At 37.4% G+C, this 14,778-nt stretch overlaps 1 protein-coding gene and 1 pseudogene across 1 annotated transcript in view; both read left to right on the plus strand.

Annotated features, from left to right (window-relative positions):
- Nucleotides 1-14,778, plus strand: part of RELN (reelin) — a 520,858-nt gene that overhangs the window by 342,328 nt on the left and 163,752 nt on the right. Inside the window, 1 exon segment of the mRNA XM_037837769.1 lies at nt 8,011-8,162. Coding sequence (XP_037693697.1) covers nt 8,011-8,162 — 152 coding nt within the window.
- On the plus strand, nt 3,078-7,596 carry LOC119534760 (annotated as a pseudogene).

Below are 14,778 nucleotides of genomic sequence, written 5' to 3' on the forward strand. Positions count from 1 at the left end.
TTTTCAGAATACTTACAATATTGTGCCACTATAAGGTAGTACTGTGCTATCCATTTCTGGATCTGTACAGTCAATCCTGTTGAACATTCTGTATTCCTTCCACATCAAATGCCCAGTCTCTCCCCTCTTTCTATCTCCTGATACCCTGTGTTCTCAACTTTAACTCTCAAAGTTCACTCATTAATGTTAGTTCATATTAGTGAGACCAAATAATATTTGTCCTTTTATTTCTGACTAGTTTCACTCAACATAATGTCCTCAAGGTTCAGCCGTGTTGTTATATGCTTCATGACTTTGAGTTATTTTTTAAACTATAAATTAAATATTATTATGACCTTACTATCTCTAAGGAACAAGGATTCCTTAAGGCGTTTTATTGATTACAGAACTTTTTTCTGTGTTCCAACTTGACCCCCTCTATTTATAATAAATAATAGATACAACTGTATTTATAATAAATATGGTAGAGGATTTTTTTTTTTAGAATTAGTCATCAAAGAATAAATATAATTGCTATGTTGTAGGGACATCTCCCCCAAATCAGTTATTCCTTCAAATGCATATCCTTGGGGAAAATGTAATTTAAACCACAGAGAAGTTGCACTCCTTTTGAGGGAAATTATTACTGTACCACCCAAGATACTGCCACAACTAAAGAGGCCCTCAGATAACCACTGCTGGCCTCAGCAATTTTGTTACATGATCATATTACTTATTGTAATTATTATATTAAGAGTCAGGGACCACGTCATTTTTGTAACTGGAAATGACCACAACTTTGCGACCTTGTGGATCGGGACTCTGAAGTCCAGGCAGGTGACAGGCTCTCCTTGCAGCCCCTCAGTCTTGATAGAGGGAGCTCTGGAATCCCCTCAAGGGAGCTCTCCCTCCATCCCAGCTTGAGGCAGTATTTACATGTCCATTCAAAGCAGGAGGACTTGTACAAAGTGATTTTTTCCCCTCTTAAGATTTCTCCCTACTCTTCCTCTTCATAGTGGACTAGACTTGCCATCACACTTTCGATTATAAATATAAGAGTTTCTAAAGAAAATAACCTCACTTTTGTTATCTTCCAACAGTTAGAGTAAGGAAAATAAAGACTAATTCAGAGTAAAAATGAATATGTTGGACTTTAAAGTAAATATTGAAAATAAATGTGATGTCTGAGTCATATCCCAGGCAGCCCGGTCTGTGGTAGAGGTCACAAAAGTTATTCATTTAGATTAATCTAGAATAATTATTAGTTTACAACTAATAATTAAGAGGACATGACTATTAATCTCATTTCTCAGTTGAGTAGAAGGTTCTTAAGTCCATGACAATTCCGTCTTTTAAATCAATTTAATTTTTCACGAGAAAAATACCCTAAAGCAGACAGTTACCTAAAAGGAGTCATCATCTGCATCATTTATAACCTTAACTTGCTTTATGGATCAGTAGGCTGAGTGGTTTAATTGGGATAAATGGAGCAAGTGAAAGATCAATGTATATGTGTGAGATTTTCTTGTATGTCTCAAGAGAGGCTCCTGGTAAATTTGCTAGTGGCTCAATATTATTAAGAGCTACTACAAAAGTCATTCACTGTGTGCCTTGTATGCTTGACATAATCTGTTAAAATACAAAAAAAAAAAAAAAAAAAAAAGACATTTCCTAACATTTTTGGTTCTAAATTTACTATAAACTGGAATGGTTCACATAATCAGTCTGACACAGTAACCTCTTTAGAGCTATAACTACCAAAATAACAGTGAACTGAGAACAGAAGATCTCCATTTGAAAACCAAGCAGGCAGTTTGGCCTTAGGCAAGGCACTTACCTCTGTGTGTCCCAGTTTTCTCCATCTGTAGGCCAGTTAGTTATGTGAGTGGCAATGGCCAAATAAGACATGACAAGAAATAAATAAGGAGAAATAAAAGTTTAAAAATATTAAATATTTAAAATATTAAATACGTATTTTAAATATTAAATTTCCCTCATAAAATAACCGCATGACTATTAAAATATATATAATCACATATAATACTTCCTATAATTCACCTTCAGTATCTAAATGTGTGATGTTGTAGTAGTGTTAGTTGTCCCTGAAAGTTATTTTCCAGAATAGTCTTTGCTTGAAAATAGAATAGTCAACTATAGGTGATAAATTTTGTGGAAGCAAAAAATGTAATATGTCCTTTTTAACTAGAATGGTCAAACACTTTATCTAAGATAGCTGTAATCCTATCTGCACATAGTAATGATTCCCAACAAAGTTTTGCTGTTTGATGAAATGTAATGGAACTAGTGTCCATATGTTGAGAACTGAGCCCATGGCTTAAATACATCCTTTAGAGACCATTTCCAATATGTCATAAACTTTGGATGAGGGAAATTATGGCTATAAACCTTTGTATTTATTTACCTATAGGGGACTATATCTCAATACCTTAAGGGAACTGTAAAAATTCAGAAACTAACACTTGGGTTCTTTTTTTATTATTTATTTATGAAGTTGCTTCCTTTATAATAAAATCACCCATTAAAAAGCATGCAATTTGAATATTTAAAGATAAGTAGAAGAGTTAGTAAAGAACCTAAGCTTTTAAATAGATTATTTAACATGTTTTCTTAAAGAAATATTTTGAATCTTACTTGAAAGAGAAACTCACTGATCCAAAGAGGTGACACTGAACTGGACACATTCAAACAATAGTCCTTTAATTTGTTATACGAACACCCCTGATGGCATAATTAAGTGAGGCCCCAAAAGTGAACTAAACAGTTTCTCTTTCAGTTCCACTGTCACTGTTGATTGTACCAAACAGCTGAAAATTTTAAGCTGACACAAGGCTGACTCAGCTCATACACTCCCTCTACCTCTACAAACCCATAGTAATACTGGACAAAGTATGATATTTTCTTCATTATAAAGTCTGGGGGCTGTGGGGAGGAAATGAGCAGGTGCTATTAGCAAAAGGAAACTTAAAACCTGACTAGTAAGCCCTTCTGCTAAACCTTAGGTAGTTCAGGGTATCAGACCCAGATATAACCTAAGGCTAAGGATTGAGTTTTAAATACCCACTCGGGATCCTTGGCAGATGGGAACTAGAACTGATATTCCTGTAAAACTTTGGGATACTGAAGAGCAGCAGCTCCTTAAGAGGTAATTAGGCAAACAACTCTCATTGAGTCGAGGGGGAGAAAATCTCCCACGAGAAATGGAAACTCCAAGCAAATTTAAAATTCACATTCTTTCCTCTGATGTTTCCCACCTGGGTAGTAGGAACATTTTAAACTGAAAAAGTAATGTTAATACTGTTTCTGTCCCTGACTGCTGTAATAGCCAAAAATGTTTCTGCTTGAAGTCATTTCAAAGTCATCTTGAATGGTGTGCCGTTGATACCTTTTGCTCTGACTAATCAGCTATCATTGACCCACTGCCTTGTTTTCACCTCTTACTGACAAAACCAGGACCCAAGTGGCAACAGATGGGTCAGATTTCAGAAGGTGAGGGGACCGAGGGATCAGAAAGTTTTGTAGGGGTGTAGAAAGATTATGGGTAAAGGGAGAGGCCTTTGGGGCTGAGAGGCCAGGACCCTGTATCAGTCCACTCATTGAGGCCTGTGAGTCTTGAAAAAAGATCTAAATCTGAGGACCTCTTTGAATGTATTGGACATTCAAAGTGTGTGCCCAGAGCCAAGGTTAAGGAGGAGCAAAGGTCTGCGAAGTCATTCCAAGGCTTGGATCTAGATGGCAGGTGGCTTAATGAAGATCTAAGGAGCAGAAGAGTCTGAACCACCTTTAAGGTGACAGGGATGCCCAAGCCGAAGCCAGGCAGCCACATGACACCTGGCATTAACGGCAGGTGCAAGGGGTCTTTGTAATTGAGAGATCAGATCAACAACTGAGGATGGGGCTGGTGGTGTGAATTGCCTGATGTGTGACCAGAGGAAGCTTAAAGGGGCTGCTTTTCTGCTTGGTGCCAAGGGTATCAGTTGTCCCAAAGGACGAGAGGCTACGGAAATCGGAGAAAAGAGATGCTGGGATCCAGACAGAGCATTGGGTCGATTTCGTTTACCCCATGGAATCCTTTAATGCCTCCATCATTCAGCAAGCATTTGTTGAGCTTCTACTCTGTATTAGGCACTAGGCTGGGTATAAGAACATAAATATAAGACATGGATCCTGTCTTTTAGGAGTTGACACTTCGGGGGAAAAGTAATGCATGTAAAGAAATACTGGCAGTGTAGTGTGAGAAATGGGATCACAGAGAAGGGAGAATCTAACTCACTTTGGGGTGGAGGTGAAGAGGCTGGCTAGGAGAAGGTAGGAACTTGAAAAAAGGCTCTACAGGAGGGTGTTCAGTGTTTGAAGGGCATCTTGGAAAAAACTCTTTTTTGAGTTTTACTGCTAGACGATGAGTGAAAGTATACTTGTGAAATGTAGAGGTCTGTCAAAGCATGAAATGTTTTGGTAACTTTGAGTTTACTCTGTGTGGCAAGAGAGTTTGGTACAAGAAAGGGAGGGGCAAGGTGTGGCCAGAGAGTTGGAGCAAGAAATGTGTTCTTGGGCCGGACCAAGAAGGACTTTGTATTCCACATAATGGAGTTTGGTATTTATCCAGATGGTCATAGAGAAGCACTAAAGGATCTTAAGCAAAGGAGAGACTATCATATTTGCATTTTAGAACTATTAACTCTGTTTTCTTCGTGGAGTCTGAAATCCTCTCACAGAATTCTCCAGGGACTGGTTCTACTCTGCTATTCAAATGTATTTTCTCCTACTTCCCAACACACACCCTCCACCAAGGTCTCTTTGATATCTGCACAAAGGATAGTTTCAGGTTCATCTACGTTCCTCAGCCTGTACCTATGTGATTTTATCAACCCAAAATACAGTATGCCTTGGTGGGTAAGAGCACAGGCTCTGGAGTTAGACTCCATGGTTTATAATCCTGCCCCCACTCTTTCCTAGCTATACTTACGCTCTTGGTATCTCAGTTTCTTCATCTAACCTGGAGATGGTAATAGTGACTATATCAGAGGGTTATTGTGAGAATCAAGTGAGTTTAAATATGTAAAGTGCCTAGAAAAGAGCCTGACACAAAGTTGGTCTCTCAGCAAAAATTAGCTATCCAAATACCTATTTGACAAGGCCCAGTTTAAATCCCATCTCCTCTTTGAAAACTTGCTAGACTCCTGCCAGCTGTTATGGATTTTCATGCTGTTACTGTTTTTTAATGTGCAAAACACTGTTCAAGGAGACTGGCCAGTATGTTGTGGACACTCAGCAGGCAGAGCCTCATACCAAGACAAGAATGGCTTAGGAGGTAGTTTTTTACTGAAAAACCATTAGGCTGGAAACCAGCCTCCACAGAGTAATCTCTGGCACTACTCTAGGCTTTGTCACCCAAAGATAGTAACCAACCTTCAAGCTCTTTCTTCAGTGTATCTCCCACCTTGAATAGTTCAGCTACAATTGCCAGGGAACTCCTTATGAATGCAACATCTCCTACAGTCGAAGCCATAGGTTTAAAAGGAAGTTCTCCTACTCCCCCTTGTTCTCCAGTACAGCCTTCCGAACAGCTGGAATATTTAGCAAAGATTCAAGGCTTTCAGGTATGAATTAAAAGCAAAAACAAAAAACAAAGCATCTCAGCCACAACTCCTTCCCCTCAATCCATCAGAAGGTTCATTCTTGCCTTCTAGTGTGGTCTGCATGCCACCTACATTGTAAATTATTAGGATCACAGAGGACAGAAAGAAGGTAGCCATGTACATGCCTCATTTTTTTCTTATTTTTTAGTCTATCCAGTAATTTCTTTGCTGCCTTGGTCTCCTCCGTCTTCCTTTTTCCTTCTCCTCCTTTTTCTTCTTTTCTTTTAACATTTTCATTTTCTGTTTTGGTCTATCTTCTGGTTGATCTTGAATGGGTACATCACTCTGTCTTCCACAAACAAAAATTCTGCGTTCAGGCATTTGGTATTAGTATTTAGTACCTAGTTCCCCCTCCTTTTTACATTAGGTTTGATTTTTCTAATGATTAATTTGACCTAGTACAAGTTATCTAGCCTCTCTGATCTCAGTTGCCTCCTCTGTAAAGAGGGGATAAGAACTATTTACGTGCCTGAAGGTCTCTGTCATTTTTATGGAAGAAGAGGGGGATAAAGGAAATGAGAATGCTGTTCATAGTGACCTGATAATGGAAAAAAGTGGGTGAGGTAGAGGAACATCCTTCTACAATATTTCCGCCTCTTGGTTATGTGTCTACCTACTGCTTTTTAAGCTATGTCTATAGACCTAGACAAGGCAAAAGTAAAAGCAAACAAAAAAACAAAAAACAACAAAACAAAACAAAAAACCCATTCAATCTGGGTAAAGTAAAAACATAGAACCACCAGATATTGGACTTTATTATGATGAATATTTCAGTCAAGTGATTGATGTGCTAGAAACAGCTAAACATTTCAGAGAAAAGCCCCAGAAAGCAGAGGAAATAAAGAATAGGAGGCTAAGCAAAGAGCTGTATTTAGTAAGTCACCTTGTGCAGATCAAATCTGATGAAATGAAGAAACAAGAAGTGGAAAGGTTAAGATGCTGATTAAAGCTAAATTGGATTTCCTTCAAGCTGCATAGAATTCTATTATGTGTATATACTATAATTTTTTTAACCAGGTCCCTGTTAACAGACATTTGTTTTATTTCTAGTGATCAATTTTAAATAGGCATAGCCCATCTAGTCCTCTAAAACAGACCCCAAAAACCACATGAATCCTGACAAGTTTGAAGACAGAGTTAGATAGATATGCTAGTGAAAATCACTCCAAGTGACCTGTAACACTATGACAAGACACGACAGGAAGAATTTTTTAAATATGAAATGATGAAGGAGCTTGAAAGGAGAGACTATTTTAAAATACTGAATAAAGAAAACGTAAGAGAAGAATCTAAATTTGAAGAAATGATAAAAAAGCTTGAAAATAATCTCAAAGTTAATTATATAGGAAGCAGAGATCAGTGCAAAAAGAGGTATGGGAAGGCACTGATGGAATGGATCCTACTGACTTTGACCCCAAGACATTTTTCAAATTACGGAATGTCAGTAATGTTAGCTTCCTGGTTGAGCAAGAATTAGAAACTCTATTTAGTAAAGAGCTGAAAAGCTTACTAAAGTGTTGGAGAAACAATTAGAAGCCCTATTTACTAAAGAGTTGGAGAAAACTAAAAAATGAGGAGGGAGATATAGTAGAAATGGAGGAAGAAAGGCTTAGAACAAGGGAATATGTAATTGATGAGGCTGATGCTAACAAAAACTGATTAATCACTGCAAGTTTTTGATAGCTACAGGAAAAAAAAAGGAATTCTGGAAGCCAGATAACTGGGAGACACTATCAATAACAGTAAGAATATGAAAATCATACCTCTTTATAAGAAAATGAACCTAAGAAGCAGACAGATAAGCTTCAGAAACAAAAAGAACAGCTACAATGTCAGCATGACCAATTTGGGGCTCAGAAGCTGGACTATTATCAAGCCATACAACAGATGGAGCAAAAAAAAATTACAAGGAATTCCTCCATCAGAACCAGCTGGAACTGAACTTTCAGCCACGTATTAATATAGTTTATTTGTTTGAGGAAATAAATAATTGAATAAATTGATGTAAAAACATACAAGTATTTATGAAATTATGATATTGTCTTTTGTGGTTCACTGTCCTTCGTTCAAATTTGATTCCCTATCTCAATTGTACTTACTTTGAGAATAAAGACTTTCCCAGTCTGGAACACGGCTCTGATAAAACATAATAGACACACAATACATACTATTGACTAAACTTATTCTACTACAGGAAAACTGTAATTGTGAGTGGGATGTGTTTAAAAGTTTGTTCATTACCAAAAATCTGTAGTATCACATCTTTATTTCAGATTTATTCAGAATATTCTTCATTATAATAAGACAGAAGACTTCATTTTATGAAGCTTTGACTTCATATTCTGACTCTTACTGATTCTCTTTTTTTTTAAAGATGGGACATCTTGGGAGCTGTCATTGGTACAGAATGTGGAACAATAGAATCGGGTTTGTCAATAATCTTCCTCAAAGATGGAGAGAGGAAATTATGTACTCCATACATGGACACAACTGGTTACGGGAACCTGAGGTTTTACTTTGTTATGGGTAGGTACATTTTGAATAAACTTTGTTACCCAGGTCAGATTCTAGGCCAGCACCTATTCCTGAGGAAGTAAGATTGTTCTATAATAGAAAATGAAAATTCATGCAATATGAGTTCTGATGGCAGAGCAGAAGCCACTGGCATTCATGCCTGCTTCAGGCCAGCCCTGCTGGAACTGTTCGGTAAGAAAGCCTGACTTGGCATGCTATGACTAGGTCTGAAGGCAAAATACTATAGTAACTTCCTCCCTACCTCTCCTCAATGGTTATGACTGAGAAGAGAATGGAAGAAAAACTAAGAACAAAGCAACTCTGTCCCACAGCCTAGTTTCCCAAAAGGCATTCATCAAGGTAAGTCATTTGTTTATTTGTTTTTGTGGGTATCTTGTCATTGCATAACTCTTTAGTGGTGGGAAATTGAGAAAAGGGCAGACTTATAATTCTCTGGGGTCTTCTCTGCTTTATGTTTGCAAACAGAAATAAAAGGGGCTCATAAGACATATTTTTCCTCAAATTATTGTAGAGTAAACATATAATTAAATAAAGTGTGGAAAAATACCCAAGGAGGAATCAAGGTTGAAATTTGTGACCTCCCCAATTGATCATTTCAGTCAACACCATTATGTAGTCTTTCACTGGATGTCATTCCAGTGATGTGAGCAGGTGTCACATTTCTCCTTTGTTGCGTGACTGGAAAAACACAGGCAACACCTGGAAGTGAAACAGGAAATAAACATTGTCCAGCCTTTGAACTCACTAATAAAGATGTCGGTTCATCAGGACAGAAGGCCTCCTGAGCCTCGGCTTCAACACTGGCTGTCCATTTCTCTTATGTTCTTTTGCGATAATCATACAATTCAGAATTGCATAGTGAACTACAGGTTGTTTCATGCTTTCAAGTACATTACTTTGTGAGATGTTACCTCATTTCCAATAATGATGTGTTTAATAACAAGGAAGTTGTGGGGAATTGTAAAAGATAAAATACAATAATGTAATCTTCCTACATTTAATAGTATCATCACCTTGACTCTGAGATTTATATATGGAAAGACCCAGATCTCACTTCCTTTAAGTAATTAGAATTCAGACTGGCTCTCATTTCATTAAAAGTCATTCCTGGGACATCTTGGGGGGAAAAAATGCTGTAATAAACATTCAGGCATGCCAATCTAATTTAAGTATTTCCACTTTTTCCCTTTCTAATATTTTTGAAAAAATGTATTTGAATTCTTGATTTTTTTTGTTGTAAATCAACCCCATAGGATAATATATAGTACCTTTACGTAAGAGATTGTCAACTTTAATTCTTTCTGGAACAAAGTGGATAACTAAGGAATGAATTTAAATATTATTGACTGCAAGGGAAAATTAGTATGAATGGGCCCAAAGAAGTACATTATCCCAAATAAAAGCAGCTCCATTCAATTTTAAAAATTATTTAATGCCTACTGAATGTAGAGCACTGAGTTAGTATACATGGAGAACACAATGGGGAGATTCTTGGTACCTAAATCATAGAGTTGCTGGTCAAATGAGTTAATACATGCAAAGCACTCAAAATGGTGCCTGTCAAATAGTTAGACTCAATATATCTTTGTTGTTATTGATACAAAAATTATTTAAACTGAGTCCCTGCCCTCAAGGAGGCTATAGATACAGGAACATGCAGACAAGTAACATGTAATTATATGGCAGAAAGCAATCTGCTGTAATGGAATGGAAATGCCATGAAAGCGCAGAGGGAACTGTGGGAAACTGCAGCGGAGGGATTAGGTAGGGTAAAGCTTCATGAAGGAGATGGCCTTTGAACTCCGCCTTGGAGCATGGGCATGATTTACATTTAAGGGAAGACAATTCCAAGCTAAGCCAACATTTGGAGAAAAGGCACAAGTATAAAGGTATGTGACATGTTTGGGACTGGGTGATTTTCCCAGTATAGCTAAATGGAAGGACATAAGATGGGGCTAGAAAAGCAAATGGAGCCAGAGTAGAGATTTTCTTTACTTCCTTACTAAGGAGTTTGGATTCCTTTTCTCTCAACAGTGTGGAGCCATCAAAGGATGCCTGTCAATTCTGTAATATATTCTCACCTGTGTTTTAGAAATTTTATTCTGGCAGGAGTGTAAGGAAGGTCTGAAAGAGTAAGAAATTAGAGGGCAGGTGATCAGCTAGGGTAGGGTTGCCAGATATAGAAAAATAAATTACTGCCTAGTTAAATTTGAATTTCAGATAATTTTGGTAATATTTTTTTATAATATAAGAATTTTCCATGTAATGTATTTTTTATTTTTTATTTTATTTTTTAATTCGATTTTTTCTTTTCTTTTTTTTCTTCTTTTGTCTTTTTTCTCCTCTTCCTCTTTCTTGGTGGAAGAAATGGAAATGTTCTCCAATAGATTGTGGTGGTGAATGCATAACTATGTGATTATACTGGGAAGAACTGATTATTTACTAAAGAGGGAATGGATGGTGTGTGAATAAAAATGTCTAAAAAATGAACAGGGGGATACAAGTGCTGGAGAAAAATGTGGAGAGAGGGATCTACCTAATCACTGTTGGTAGGGAACATGTGATCCTACAACCCCATTATTGGGTACATAATGTAATGTATTTTTATCTGGCAATCCTAAGACAGGGGACTGTTGCACTGGTGCAAGCAAAAAAGGTGGGGACGGACTGAATTAAGACCGTGATCTGCTAAAGTAAGGGGGACAGAGAAAGGATAACTGAAGAGATGAAATCAACTGAAGTGTTGGAAGGGACACAGATTTCTATCCTGGGGTAACTGGCAGAATGCTGCCACTTCCTAAAATAGGAAATATATATGTATATATACATATGTATATATACTTGTATATATACACATATATGTGTGTGTGTGTATATATATATAAAGGGCAAGTGTGGAACAGAAGATTTAGATATTACATATGTTGAAGGCCAAGGTTCTGGGAGGGGAGCCATATGAAGGTAGGCATCTACTTAGGGTTTGAATCAGATTTGAAAGTCATTAGCATTGGGTGATAATCGGAGTCACTGGAGTTGCTGTGCTCCCCCTAACCAAAGGTATATTAAGCAAAGGGACTTGAAAAATTCTTAGGGAGAAACTTCCTCTGGGTGTAGGTAGAGGGAAAAGTTGTAGACAAAAGAGACTAAGAAAGGACATAAAGAGGCGGGAAGCAGACCAGATGGTGCCTGGTGGCGTGATCCCGCTAAAGGAGGAAGAGAGGAGAGTGGTTCCAGGGTGGGATGACTGGGAGTTATCTGCAGTGTAGAGAATGCCACAGAGAGAAAGTTGAGTAAGGTTAAGGGCCAAGAAGCTACCGGTGACTTTTGAGAGAGTACTCCCGATGGTGTGGTGCTCGGGAAAAGAACTGAGATCTAATTCTTGGGTGGAAAGCAGGGTACCAAGGGGGTGTTTTTTAGGGTAGGTTAAGAGGAGAGGAGAGAAGAAGAAAGGAACGGGAGGGAAAGAGCAGGGAGGGGACAGAAGGGGACTGTATAGAAAAAGACTTTACTTCGTTTTCTGATAGAGTAATATAGGAAGATAGCTAAGATGTAATAGATTATAAGTAATCCCTCACTAAATATGGTGCCTTAGGAAAATCTGTGGCTGATTGTTTATCTAGACCAGATCACACTTCCTCCCTTCTTAGGCCCTGCCTGTCATACACTCTGACGTGGTCTCACTCCTCGTTTCATGTCAGTCTGCTGTGGCTGCCATTTCTGGAAAATCTTGCTCAACTTTCAAAGTTTGGTTCAAGGTCTATTTCCTTCCTTCATACATTCATTCATTCAACACATATTCATTGTGGACCAATATCCAGCTCTGTTGTTGGTGTGAGAAGGCAGTGAAAAAGAAATGCATGTGACCTTTTTTTTTGACAACCGCACATGCATCATTCATGCATTCATTCAGTTGTTCATTTGTTTATTATTCCTTCAACAAATACTAGGCATCTCCTATGTGCCCAACTCTTTTAGCTCACATTTTAATCTCTTTTCTCTGTATTTTTACCGCAATTATGGCAGCACAACACATGCTAATTATCATTCTTTCATGTATATTAGTCTTGTTTTCTTTGCTAAATTATAAACTTCTGAAGTCAAGGCTTGGTTCCTCTTCTAACCCAATGCCCTGCACATAGTAAATCTTCAACAAAATCACTTTCCTGATATAAATATCTTAAAGCTACTTAAAACCATACTTAAACTATCTGAAAACTGACCATCCAGCTAGTTTTTATCCAAATGTTTCTGTACCTTAATTACTGTATGAGATACCCCTCAAGTCATACCTTTCCACAATGTATTAGAGGTTATGAAGCTAAGGAAGAATTCATTTCTTTCTGTAGGAGTTGCTGTCACTGAAATATCACAGAACAGATAAATCACCCCCAGAGGGACCCTTTAGATAAAGTCTGTCATCATTGTAAAGTCTTGGCTCCTTTTGGACTTCCTTCTTCTGTCATTCTGGGCTGGGTGAGGCTCCCATGTGTATTCAGTTCTCTCTGACAGGCAGATGCAGTTCACGAACTGTTCTTAAAACAACCCTGAGGATCTACAGGGAACAAATTATTAATGAAGTTAGAAAGAACTGAGAGTTCAGTTCATGTGTCTGTGGGTATAGTGCTCTAAACCCACACTACCTTTGACCTTTCACCTTTCTTTGTTGTTTTCTGTTAAGTCTTTAATACTGCTCAAACCACAATAAAAGTCACATTTTCAAAAAAGGAAATTTAGTTTTTATTTGGATCTTTCCACAGAGACTATTATAGAGAATGGTTTTACTAGCTGTGGTTATCATAACACTAAAATATGCAATGAAATGCTATAATATATCAAATGTTAAAATCATAAGGATTTCTCTACAGTTTGGGCACTTGAATAATAAATATCTATTGGGATGAAGTCTACATCATGAACAGATCTGGCTTCTCTATTCTCAGATCAGATTATTCAATAAAGATTTATTATTTGCCAAGTTACATATATCTAACCCGTAACTTGCCAGATTTCAATGCTTTACAGATACCATCATCCAAGACTGACCTACTGGGGCCACCCCTAGCAGAGGTTTGAAATGGAACAGAACAGGGTTAAATACAGGCTTTAGCACTTACTGTGGGACAATGGACGAAATTACTTAACCTCTGTTAGTCAGTTTCACCATCAGCAAAGGACATTTATGAATACTTAACCTGAAAAAGTTGTGAGACAAAAAGAGATAATTCTTTTACACAGTGCATGGCACATAATGTCCTCAATAAATAATACATATTATTACTTTTAAGTTATTAATAATCCAAGAGTCTAGCCCAGTAGAAACCCTGATCCATTCAGTGCCAACTAGCACTTGCAACATCAACTCTTTGCCAAACTAGAAAACTCAATTTCCTTGAAAATATTAGTCAGATTTTCTTACGAGTGACTCAAATATAAAAATCATTTCTGTGCTAAAATGGAATATTCCTTCTACTCGCAAAGACTTTTAGACCAAATGTGGAGTCTAGTTTCCCACACCTAGTTTCCCACTCTGTATCTCACTACTGTTCCATAAACACTCTGAACCTCCCTAGGAACACACCAATGGAGGGAGGATATCTGCTGAACTCCTTCCTTCTCTAGCTCAACTGGATGCTCTAGGAAAAGGCTCATTCACAGAACCCTCCAGTCCTTTCTAACATGTCCTTAGAGCAGCTAAGATTTTTAAATCAGATACTGGCTTCTCTGCCATCAAGCCGACTTCTTGAGTTGCTTCCATGGATATATGCTCAGAAATGCCAAATAATTTTAGAATTAACCTAGGAGAATTTAATTAAGAATATTTGCACAATGTAATTCCAATAAGATACACTTCCTATTATTTGTTATTTGCCTTATTAGTTCAGATAGTTGAAAATTGTTGCATTTTGGAAAATGAAATACAAATGTCATGTAAAGAGGACGGGCCTCTCAGGCTACCTTAATGGGGTCACTGTAGTCAAGTGCAAGTCTCAGGTTTATAGATTCAGAAAACCAGTTTTCTTAATGACCTCAGTGGTGTGGTCTTTGAAATAAGCTCATGCTATCAAAGCTCAGAGGAATCTTGTGGAAAAATAAAAATTCTCATTTATTAATAAGCGGTGAAAATTGTAACTGCTAAGCATGAAATGTTTATGGGATCAGAACAAGTATATGTATCATCCATTCATTTTTACTTTTATGTCGCAAGAGTTCCAGATAGCATCCTTCTTCACCATTGGATATGTCTTACCAAATGAGTCCCCAGTACTTTGCCTTGCTCACTAGGAACACCTCCATTACCTGCCAAGTGTGTGGACAGTGTATGGATACCCAAAGTCTTGATTTCTGTTGTACCCCTTTTTTAGCTAATGTAACTCCTGTTATTATGATCTTTCTTGCTACTATTAGGTTCTAGCTTTCTTACTTAATGTTAAATATCAGAATTTCTCCCCAACATTATAGTCCAAACTCCCAGGTTGAGTTTGAGCCAGATGTTTGCACTAATTGACACTTTCTTGGGTTATTTATTCAGATAGCGGGTTTCAGACATTATTTGTTGATTTTAATAGATTAATTTTCCAAGGGTAACTTTATTCTGGAGTTTTGAGAT

Source organism: Choloepus didactylus, chromosome 5 (assembly GCF_015220235.1).
Source record: "Choloepus didactylus isolate mChoDid1 chromosome 5, mChoDid1.pri, whole genome shotgun sequence".
Lineage (NCBI taxonomy): Eukaryota > Metazoa > Chordata > Mammalia > Pilosa > Megalonychidae > Choloepus > Choloepus didactylus.